The sequence below is a fragment of the Anabrus simplex genome, chromosome 1 (assembly GCF_040414725.1).
Source record: "Anabrus simplex isolate iqAnaSimp1 chromosome 1, ASM4041472v1, whole genome shotgun sequence".
In the NCBI taxonomy this organism is placed as follows: domain Eukaryota; kingdom Metazoa; phylum Arthropoda; class Insecta; order Orthoptera; family Tettigoniidae; genus Anabrus; species Anabrus simplex.
Window position 1 is genome coordinate 89903629 of NC_090265.1, and position 12072 is coordinate 89915700.

Genomic DNA, 12072 nt, shown 5'->3' on the forward strand with positions numbered 1-12072 from the left:
CCTCAGGGCAGTGTTATCGGACCTTTATGTTTTCTTATATATAAATGATATGAGTAAAGGAGTGGAATCGGAGGTAAGGCTTTTTGCGGATGATGTTATTCTCTGTAGAGTGATAAATAAGTTACAAGATTGTGAGCAACTGCAACGTGATCTCGAAAATGTTGTGAGATGGACAGCAGGCAATGGTATGTTGATAAACGGGGCTAAAAGTCAGGTTGTGAGTTTCACAAATAGGAAAAGTCCTCTCAGTTTTAATTACTGCGTTGATGGGGTGAAAGTTCCTTTTGGGGATCATTGTAAGTATCTAGGTGTTAATATAAGGTGTTTAGAGGTTGTAGTAAGGATGTAAAGGAGAGTGCATATAAGTCTCTGGTAAGACCCCAACTAGAGTACGGTTCCAGTGTATGGGACCCTCACCAGGATTACCTGATTCAAGAACTGGAAAAAATCCAAAGAAACGCTGCTCGATTTGTTCTGAGTGATTTCCGACAAAAGAGTAGCGTTACAAAAATGTTGCAATGTTTGGTCAGCGGAGAGATGGCGTGAAATGACATTAGTAGACGAATAAGTTTGAATGGCGTTTATAAAAGTAGGAAAGATCACAATATGAAGATAAAGTTGGAATTCAAGAGGACAAACTGGGGCAAATATTCATTTATAGGAAGGGGAGTTAGGGATTGGAATAACTTACCAAGGGAGATGTTCAATAAATTTCCAATTTCTTTGAAATCATTTAGGGAAAGGCTAGGAAAGCAACAGATAGGGAATCTGCCACCTGGGCGACTGCCCTAAATGCAGATCAGTATTGATTGATTGATCTTAAGGTGTTCCATAGGATGGTGAAGTTTACATATGAGTGTAGAGAGTTATATTTTCATCCAGTTCAGATATTCAGACATCAATTCAATCAATACATCAATTCAGATCGGGCCCTTCCTATTAACCAATGTGTTCATTATATAATTTAGTTGCCTAACATAAATATTCTCTGAAGTGAAGATTTCTTATTTATTCTATGAATTACTTTATTTACATACAGCCAGTTTTGACAAGTACAGTAGTTGGTTATGTTGTGAATTTCAATTGCGTGTTCCATAGGCATATGTTTTAATCATTGACTGAATCGTAAAAGCAGGAATATGGATCCAGCACTACTACGAGAGCGTGAGCTCTTTAAAAAGAAGGCTCTTTCAACCCCTACGTAAGTTTTCATTTCTATGAATTGTATGTTTAACTTGCATAATTGGGTTACCTTCTCATATCTAGATTTTGTAACCTTAATACTACGTAATGTTTCGCATTATTCATTATCACGGAGTATTTGTTGAATGCATATTTGTATTCAGCTGAGATATTGTTTGAGGAAATAATGATTCACCGTGAACTATTTTTACATTTAATATAAATTCCAGTATTCAATAGACCTGATACTGAAATTTGTATCAGTATTTCTTACTTTTTTAGAGATCGCCGTGTAAACACACGTACCTATGTAAAAAAATTAGTCTTGGATATCAACAGTGGATGGTAGGGATGTAATCTCCCAGAACCACTGAGATCATTAAACCCAATTTCAAGTTTACATTAGCTTTCAGAGGAAAATTTTAACTCATTAAAATGTCAAGTTTGATATGAATTGCCTTGTAAGTAAATAAACATGACTGAGTGAGTTGGCTAGCGTACCTGCCACACGAAGACTGGACAGGCCTGATCTGGAGAACATCCACCAGATGTATACATTAACAGACTAGATACAGGTACTATGAATACGGCAAGTTGTGGTGCTATGGAAGAGAGAAATGTGTCCAGAAAAGATCCAAAGGAAAGCAGCTCTATTTCCATCAAAATAGTACTAGTAGTCTTACAACAGTGTTACAAACTTTAGGCTGGGAAGACTTGGGAATAAGGAAATGAACTGTTTGATTAAACAGCTGAGTGGAGAGATTGCGCTGAATGTGTCATTAGTAGATAAATAAACTTCAGTGAGCTATGATCGTTAAGGCATCAAGTCTATATGGTCTGACACTATGGTTAGCCATTCGAGTCCTGTTTGTGGGGAAAAAATTGTCATAGTCATAATGTTGACCGGCAGAGTACGAGAGGTAATGATGGGACACAATTTCTAATCATTTGATTGCTTGCCTGAAGTCCGGATTAATTTTTTCAAACCTCTCGTTAGTGTTCATATGGAGTGAGGGCATATGACTCTATTGATGGCTATTCGTCCGTTGGATGATGACGTCAAGCCTTCAGTAGACCCCTTGGTGTTATTCAGCAGGAGTAGGCTGTATGGCAACACCAGGTTTCACCCTCTTCCTACCTCATATCATTATCATTCCACATCCAGACGTACAGTTTGCCCATCGGTGTCAAATAGAAAGGTCTGAACCAGGTGAGCTGAACAGGTTCTTGAACAATCCCAGCACTAAAAGCCATATAGTTAAAAAGTAAATTAAATTAAATAAGCTTGATTAGAGCTTTTAAAAGTAGGGAAGATAATTGAAAGTAAAGTTGGAATTTGAGAGGACAAATTGGGGCAAATAATTTTGTATTATTATTATTATTATTATTATTATTATTATTATTATTATTATAGGAAGAGTAATTAGGGACTGGAATAATTTATCAAGGGATGTTCAATATATTTCCTTGAAATCATTTACAAAAAGACTAGATAAACAACTGATAGGAAATCTGCCATCTGGGTGACAGCTCTGCATGCAGAACAAAATCAAAATCAAAATCTCTTTATTTGCAAATGAGGTGTTTACCTCGGTGGCAAATGGTACACTAAAATACATTATTGTCAAGCACTAAATATTAAATTAACAAGAGAATAAAATTTTCCTATAATACAATATTATATAATTTACGCTAACAATTTTTTCTATTAAACACACAGCTCATCCTTAATAAATTTACATTGTTTACAAAATTCTACTTATAATATCTCCTGTACTACTTACAAATATAGTCATCTGATATACAGTATGTGGAATTACTTCAAATGATACTGTACAACTGGTATAAGATTAAAATTTACATTGCATTTATTTACTTTTTCTTTTCTTTACCCATTCTGGAACCTAAGTAGCATAACGACCTGCTGCGTCTTAACCAGAGCCCCTTTTACCACCACTTTTCAGAGTTCCTGAAGGACCTTCACAGCTACCGTAGCGGTCCCAGGGCCCTCGAAGTCCCCACTGTACTTTACCCCTACAGGCAGTCCCCTACTTTGGCTGTCCAAACTCCTTAGACCAGGGGATGGAATTAATTTATTCACACACATTCTTTATTTACATTAACCTGCACTGGTCGAATGCCCTCTAACATTTCATTTATTTTCTCTGTTGCTGTTTATTCTCTTCTTGAATATCTGTACAGATTTTGGAAAAGGATCAAACACTACCCCTGGTAAACTGTTCCACTCCTTCACACCCTTCCCAATGAATGAAATCAGGTGATTGATTGATTGATTGATTGATTGATTGATTGATTGATTGATTGATTGATTGATTGATTGATTGATTGATTGATTGATTGATTGATTGATAACAGTCCTTTCTTGCTTTCTAACTTGCCTTTTTAAAGTTAATCATAGCCTTTCTTACTGTTTCTGTGTTCATAATCGTAATGACCTCATGTCAGAATTTTTCTCTGTAGCTTGACTATAATTTAAAGCCATAATACACCTGGCGAGTTGGCCATGCAGATGTGAGCTTGCATCCGGGAGATAGTGAGTTCGAAACCCACCTTCAGCAGCCTTGAAGATGCTTTCCCATGGTTTCCCATTTTCACACCCGGCAAATGCTGGGGCTGTACCTTTATTAAGGTCTCGGCTGCTTCCTTCCCACACCTAGGCCTTTACTATTCCATCATTGCCGTAAGACCTCCCTGTGTCGGTGTGACGTAAAGCAACTTGTTAAGGAAAAAAGAAAAGAAAACCATAATCATTGTCAGAGAGGGTTAAGCATCTTTTGATGAAACATCTTACTCTCCCTCTGTAGGTACAAGTTAGGACCTATACCTATCTCATAGGTTGATGGATTTATCTAATTCGGTTTTGACATTCACATGAAACTTGTCCAGCATTTTGTTATTAAAGATATTCGTTGACTGTAAAAAAAACAGTGTACTATAAGTCCTAGTGTTCTCTAAGTATAGACTTAGGTTACGGTTCATTGTCTGTGATAAAACACGGTGGGTTTTGGCGATAGTTTGCCCAGGATTTATTTTTAGGGTGGCCGGGAGATAGTGGGTTTGAAACCCACAGTCGGTAGCCCTGAAGATGGTTTTCCATGGTTTCCCATGTTCACAACTGGCAAATAAACATTGCCTTAGATTATGGTGTAATCTGAAAAATAGTATGATAAAAATTTTGTTTATGAATACTACTATTTTGAAAGGATATGAAAGTAACATCAAAATATTTAGGTTGAAGTCACTAATGTGAAAAAAAAAAAATCCATCAATTTGAACACTATCCTGTACTTTCTGATTCTTAAACTTGGATTCTGTATTTCAGATTTAATTGTCCATAGGCATATATTCTCCTCACTGTTGATACAACAAGTTCTTGATTTGTATACCAATGTACTGTATTTAAAACTTATATTGTAGAGTTGAGAAGAAGAAGCAGCGAGATCCTGACAGCTCCCTTCCTCCTAAAGATGAAACCAAGAAGAAACCTAAGCCACCCAGCTCATCTTCGGCTGGACCCAAGCTTGATGTTGTCAAGTGAGTAATATTTTTTACATTCATTCCATACATTAAGATCATTAAAAGTATTTTACTATATATAGTGCTTTTATTCTTTATTCTAGCTATAAGACCATGACTAGCAGTTCCCAGTACAAATTTGGAGTTTTAGCAAAGATTGTGAAGCATATGAGAACAAGACATCAAGAAGGTGATGATCATCCTCTTACTTTGGAAGAAATTCTTGATGAAACCAATCAACTAGATGTTGGATCTAAAGTAAAACAGGTAGGCCTAAGAATGAAAGACATATTATATTGAATTACACTTCTCTCTCCTAACCCCCACAAATACATCACTTACAACTTGATGGATACATCCATATTCTGTATGTAGGCTCACTTAAGCTGTATGCACTTATTCCTCTGGTGTGGCAACTTCTCCAGACCCTGTTGGAAGCATGCTTTTGGAGTGCATTTCACCCATGACTGGACAGCTGCTTTGAGGTTTTGAAGTCTTGACATACCGTATATACTCAAGTAATCTCCGCTGCCAAATAATCCCTGCACCCTAATTTTAGGAAGGATTGGTTTGAAAAATTGAAATGAACTAAGATTCCCTCCATTGAAAGAGTAACGTAGGCATAAACAAACATTTCATATCACTCCGCGAGATCCACGTGGTCTTTATGCAAATATGAACATGTAAATTTACGGATATAGTAAATTTAGTAATATATTTGCCTGAACATATTTGAGATGATAAAAATATATTATCACTGCTATAAAATATATTTGCCATGAAAATTTACAAGTAGGCGTACTTACGTGACAGGTATTTCATGAATGTGAACTTGCAAGAGGCTCGATTCCCTTAAGATCAGAAGATTCGTTGTTTCTTGCATCACTAGACTCCTGTCCTCAATTACTTACAAATTTTACAACTAAAAATACAAGCTACACGGCCAAAGAAAAGCTACAGATAGAAGATGCAGAAGAAATTGGAAATCGTGCAGCAGGAAGAAAATACAATGTGGATGAGAGCAGTATTCGTGACTGGCGAAAAAATACATTAGGGTATAGCTTCAGCAACCTAGTAGTAATCGTCGGGCATTTTGTGGACAGAAAAGTTTTGCGATATCATCAATTATTAAGAGATAAGAATTTCATAGTGTTCCGTATTGAAGTGAGTTCACTATTAAGTTGTAGATCAAATACATAAATGTAGTACGGAGCAAGTTCTTGAAGAGTAGCGAGACATATGTGCCAATTGGCACTGTGCTTCCAAAAGTTTGTGCTATTGATAGTTTAGAAAATCTTGAATAAGTTGTAGATCAAATACGTAAATGTAGTACGGAGCAAGTTCTTGAAGAGTAGCAAGACATATGTGCCGATTGGTACTATGCTTCCAAAAGTTTGTGGAAATGTAAAACTTACATTTATTATTTTAATAGTATTGAAAGGTTGAACCATCATATATCTTCTTTCAGCTTAGTTGTGATCTCATCAATTATACGATCAGGATACATTTCCATAAACTTATTAAATACATTTAATACATCAGTCTTCTCAGTCTTTTCAGAGGTTTCCCTCTCTTTGTATTTTAAACGCACAGGAACCGCTCTGTGCATAACTATTGCAGTGAGCAGAATCAGGGTCGTGCAATCATGATCTCCGCAGGTGCTACAGCTAGCAGATAAATATCTTCATTACCCCAAATGTGTGATAGAGGGGACCAAGTCAGAAGAGTTAAGGCAATGTGGTATTATTTGGAACGTAAAGGTAGGAGTTAAGTATCATAACATGATAATATATCCTGTCCCATCACAGTAAGCTGTTCCAGAAATATTAGGTATGTTCCATTAGAGACCCTAACACAGAGTAACTGGTTTGGTGAAACCAAAGGTAGGGAAGGAAGTTTCCGATTGGCTAATAGATGTTAGGCTCGATAAGGAAGCACAGCAGCTCGCTTGAAGCACTACATGTGCAAGTTATAATTTTGTAACAGTTTAGAGGCAGTACTAGCATTTGTACTATGTTACTCGTTGGCTGGTTACATATATTTAGTTATTTGAAGTGTGTTGTATTAGGGTTACTGATGGTAATACATACGGTAGCGTAGTTTCTCGAAACAGTTCTGTGTGGTCTTTTCAGTTTTTACATTTTGCATTTCATTGTGCATTGTGGATGATGAACATGAGTGAAAGACAGAAAACAAATATTCTGTGGTGTTTTTCATTGACATAAACCATGTAATTAAATTTGCTCGATGTAATTTTTGTGGGACCGGGCGAGTTGGCCGTGCGGTTAGGGACGTGCAGCTGTAAGCTTGCATCCGGGAGATAGTGGGTTCGAACCCCACTGTCAGCAGCCCTGAAGATGGTTTTCCATGGTTTCCCTTTTTCACACCAGGCAAATACTGGGACTGTATCTTAATTAAGGCCACGGCCACTTCCTTCCCATTCTTAGGCCTTTCCTATCACATTGTCACCATAAGACTTATCTGTGTCAGTGCGACATAAAACAAATAGGAGAAAATCATTTTTGTGGATAAAAGCTCACTTACAGGGAAATGGTTTCTGATTTGCAGAAATGTGTTGAAAGAAGGCACCCAATAGTAGTAGTAATAATAATAATAATACAATTTTAAAAACCTTGAAATTCTACCAGTGCATGTAGTTTCGATAGTGTTCATGGTACTCAAATATCAGGTCCTGAAGAGCCATCACAAGTGCCATCTCATGTATTATCGGCACACTTTATCTTGGTGCATTTACACCCTAGTGCTGAATCGGTCGACCTCGGCAATCTTTGAGATTCGTATTGGCAACCTTTGAAACACAAACTATGAATCGCTTAAACATCGTTGTGCAACATCTGGCGTACACTTTACGTACTAGTACTGTTGTTGTTTACACAGCAAAGCCAAACTATAGAATTCATGCTAGGAACAAGATTCGCATCGAGAAATGTTATATAATGTTATATAATGTGTATGTAACACAGTTATTGGCTTAAGATAATAATGGTTTAGAAACTTCATATCGATCATATTCTCGATTCAATTCAGATTTCATTTGCATTCAGTTGGCAGCACTACCGGAACCGGGACAGCTCCCTCCTTACTCTTCACCCCCGTTCACAAATGCACCAGGATAAAGTGTGCCGATAATATATATATCCCTTATCCCTGCTGAATCTTCATCATTAACTGCAACGTGTGGGACAGTGAAGCAATATTTTTACCAGTTCAAATGAAAATTAATGACATACAGGGAAAGAAGCTGGACAAGCCACTTCCACAGTTGTTTACTGCAGATTTTCTGGCTTTTTCTATGGCAGAAAACAAAGATTATGTAGAGTTCATTATTGGATTTATTGAGTTAGTTGTTGACATCATTGGAATCATGTAGCTGTTAGCTTGCATTTGAGAGATGGCAGCCCTGAAGATGGTTTTCTAATATTTCCCCAGTGTCACACCTGGAAAATGCTGGTGCTATACCTTTGTTAAGGTCATGGTTGCTTCCTTTCTAGTCCTGTCCTATCCCATTGTTGACATAAGACCCGTCTGTGTTGAATCAATGTAAAAAAACTAATAGAAAAAATGTACTGGATTAAACCCTGATTATGTTTTGCCTGATAGGAAGACTACCGTATTCACGCGAATAATCCCTGCACCCTAACTATAGGAAGGCTAATTTTGAAAAAAAAAAATGCCAACATTGACTCAAATAAAAACCCCACCCCAATTTAGTGCCTCAGTTTTTTAAAAATATTCGGGTATTATTCGTGCAAATACACTGTATTTACGCGAATAATCCCCACCACCGAATAATCCCTGCACCCTAACTTTAGGAAGGCTGATTTTGAAAAGAAATGGCAACATTGACTCAAATAAAACCCACACCCCAATTTCGTGCCTCATTTAAAAAAAAATATGTGGGTGTTATTCGCATAAATACGGTATTTCCTCATTCCATCAGCATATGAACAGTGTATATCATTCGTTCGTCAACATATTTGATACAGTAATGTTGGGTTGCACTGTATTTAACTACTGATCCTTGGATATCTAGAAATGCTGAGAGTTACCTAGCTTTTTTGTTGTTGTTTTGTTGTTGTTAATGGAAGCCATTTTTCTTCAGATTTGACTTAGGCCCTAGATAATTTATAACTGTGAGGTTCTTCAGTCTCAAGTTAAAATTGAGAAGAGTCCACCCTTTTCAATACCAGAATATTGTTCTTTGTTTGTATCAGGAATACTCTTTTAACTAATCTAAATTAAAAGTACTGGTACATGTTTCTTTCCTCATTGGGGACATCTTCAGATTGTAGAAGATACAAAGACATTCCAAAATACTGGCAAATAATAAATTTAAAAAAAAATAAACACTTCAGAATCATTTAAAATTTAATGAAACGTTGCATACAAGGACGGTTTGAAAAGTTCTTGGAATCACCGCTAGATGTCAGTGCTAGAGCAACAAGGTTCCCGCGCAATAATCACACATCCTTTGTGAGTGAACACGTGGCGCGTCAGTGCTCTAGCTGCAGGAGTGTGGTAGTGACGACTCTTTGTTGTTGTTCCCGCGTAGTGATTTGTGACCATGGAAAAAACTGAAATTCGAGCACTGATTAAATACTTCATAAAGAAAGGTATGAAAGCAAAGGAAATTCATGCCGACTTTCAGAACACACTGGGGGACTCTGCTCCTTCATTTTCAACTGTTGCCAAGTGGACCAGCGAGTTATTTGGTCGCAAGAGCTTGGATGATGATCCGTGTAGTGGACGACGTAGTGTTACGACCCCAGAATTTATCGCAAAAGTGTATAAAATGGAGGATCGTCGACTGAAAGTGCGGGAGATTGCTGAAGCTGTAGGGATGTCTTCTATACGGATATATTATATTTTAACCGAAGAATTGGGTATGAAAAAATTACCTGCAAGATGGGTGCCGCGGCTCTTGACATTGGAAAATAAACACACCAGATTGGAAATGTCCGAACAAAGTCTGGCCCGTTTTCAGTGCAACCAACAAGATTTTTTTCGCCGGTTTGTGACTACAGATGAAACTTGGGCCCACTACTATACCCCAGAGACAAAACAGCAGTCAAAGCAGTGGAAACATGCTGATTCACCACCGCCAAAGAAAGCAAAGGCAGTGCGTTCGGCTGGAAAGGTCATGGCCTCAGTTTTCTGGGATGCAAAAGGCATTCTGCGATAGATTATCTTCCTACTGGCCAAACAATTATGGGGCAATACTATGCAAACCTCCTAGAACAACTACAGGAAAAGATACGTGAAACAAGGCCTGGTTTGGCAAGGAAAAAGGTCATCTTTCATCAGGACAACGCTCCGCTGCACACAAGTGTTATTGCCATGGCAAAACTTCATGAACTGGGGTACGAATTGTTGCCACACCCACCTTATTCACCTGATTTGGCACCATCAGACTTTCATCTATTTCCCAAGCTGAAAATTTTCCTCGGTGGACGGAGATTTTCTACAAGGGAAGAACTGACAGCCGAATTGGAGAAGTATTTTGCAGGCCTGGAGGAATCTTATTTTCGAGATGGGATCAAGGCATTGGAACATCGCTGGACCAAATACATTAGTCTACAGGGAGACTATGTTGAAAAATAAAAGCAGTTCCACCGAGGTAAGATACTTAATTCTAGTACATTTTGAGAACTTTTCAAATCACCTACGTATATATAACACTATTGTCTTCTCTTTAATGTACAGTTCTTGTCTTGTAGTGATGGTATTTCCTAATGAATGTTGGCACCTAAAATTGATGCTGACATCTTTTTTACGTGTACCTCAATGTGTTTTCCAAGTTTCATCGCGATTGGCAACTTAACCATTGCCGATGTTCCCTTTTAAGTGCTTTCCGAGGAATAACACTATGAAAATACCTAGTATTGAAAAATGAGATTTCCACGGTTGCTCAACTAAAATAAATTTGCATGGGCTCTTATCTATCTTGGTGTGAAGGTAATAGGCACTTCAGGTATTTTCATGACAGGTAATAAGTGAATTTCAAAATGATTTCATCTTTACAGAGTCTAAATATCAAGGTCATAAGATAAAACTACATATATCTATGTAAATAACGAAGTCGTCGGTAATTACTGTAAAAATAATAGCTGAATTTTTTATTTGATTTCTTAAAAATGTCTCTAGACTACCACATTTAATATTTACAATTTCCCTTTTCTGGGTATAATATCATTTGCATGACATAACGAGATATGTTAAATTGTGTGAACATTTGCATTATTTAATACTCATATCATAATATCCTTATTTAAATAATTTCAAATTGAAATTTTGTTACTCTTGAAAATAACAATGTGTTGGTAATGTAATGTTTTGATAACATGAAGTTTTGACATAGCATCCCTAAATTTTATACTCCCACCGAACTGTGCTGATGGAGAGACATGATATCGAGGGTTAGCGGTGTCACTACTTGAGGGCTGTTAGGAATGCAGATTAAAAAAAACATTGTGTGGCTTGATGAAACTTTTGTAAACACTGACCACTTAACCAAGGGTTGGTTAGACAGAATTCCACAAGGCACAATGAAAGCCCATTAGGAAAGGGAGGTAATGTAAATAGGGTCATTGATCTACATGCTGGCATTGCCTGGGGTTTCGTTCCAAATTGCTTCCTCATGTTCTGGTCGTAATAAACAGGGAACTGCCACAAGGAAGTGAATGCTGCTTCCTTCACGGCATAGTCTGAAAATTTCCCCCTGAAGAACATCCCCCTCCCCTAAATTCATCATTCTTATGGATAATGCTCCGTACCGTTCTGCAATAGCAGAGAGAGCCCCAACAATGCAAATGAGAAAAGCTGGCATATGTTGGCTTGAGGAGAAAGAAATGTCTTACCTCAGAAGAGAAACATTTCCATTGAACCTGGTAGTACAAAATCAGAGCTAATGGAACGTGTGATGACAGCTTACAAACCAAAGCCTGTTTATGTCATCTATGAGCGTGCAAAAGAATGGCCATCAGTTGATCAGGCTGCCTCTTTACCATACCCGTCTTAACCCCATTGAACATATTTGGGCACAAGTAAAGGGTTATGTACCCAAGAACAACAAGAGGTTCACCATCACTGAAATAGAGAGACTGACCAGAGAGGGTATTGACGTCACTGCAGAAAACTGGGCATCTGTGATGAACCACACAAAGGAACTGATGCAGAAGCAGTGGGAAAAGGAAGGAATTTTGGATGACTGTGTGAAGGAAATGATCATCTCCCTCGTCCGACTCATTGGCTGAACGGTCAGCAAACAGGCCTTCGGTTCAGAGGGTTCCGGGTTTGATTCCCGGCCGGTTCGGGGATTTTAACCTTAATTGG

General features: G+C 37.7%; 1 protein-coding gene across 1 annotated transcript in view; it reads left to right on the forward strand.

The window, feature by feature from the left end:
• The first annotated feature begins 1062 nt into the window (after nucleotides 1-1062).
• Nucleotides 1063-12072, forward strand: part of TfIIEbeta (transcription factor IIEbeta) — a 44597-nt gene continuing 33587 nt past the window's right edge. Inside the window, exons 1-3 of the mRNA XM_067138848.2 lie at nucleotides 1063-1201; nucleotides 4621-4737; nucleotides 4824-4986. Coding sequence (XP_066994949.1) covers nucleotides 1140-1201; nucleotides 4621-4737; nucleotides 4824-4986 — 342 coding nt within the window. The 5' untranslated portion in view covers nucleotides 1063-1139. The remainder of the gene's footprint in view (nucleotides 1202-4620; nucleotides 4738-4823; nucleotides 4987-12072) is intronic.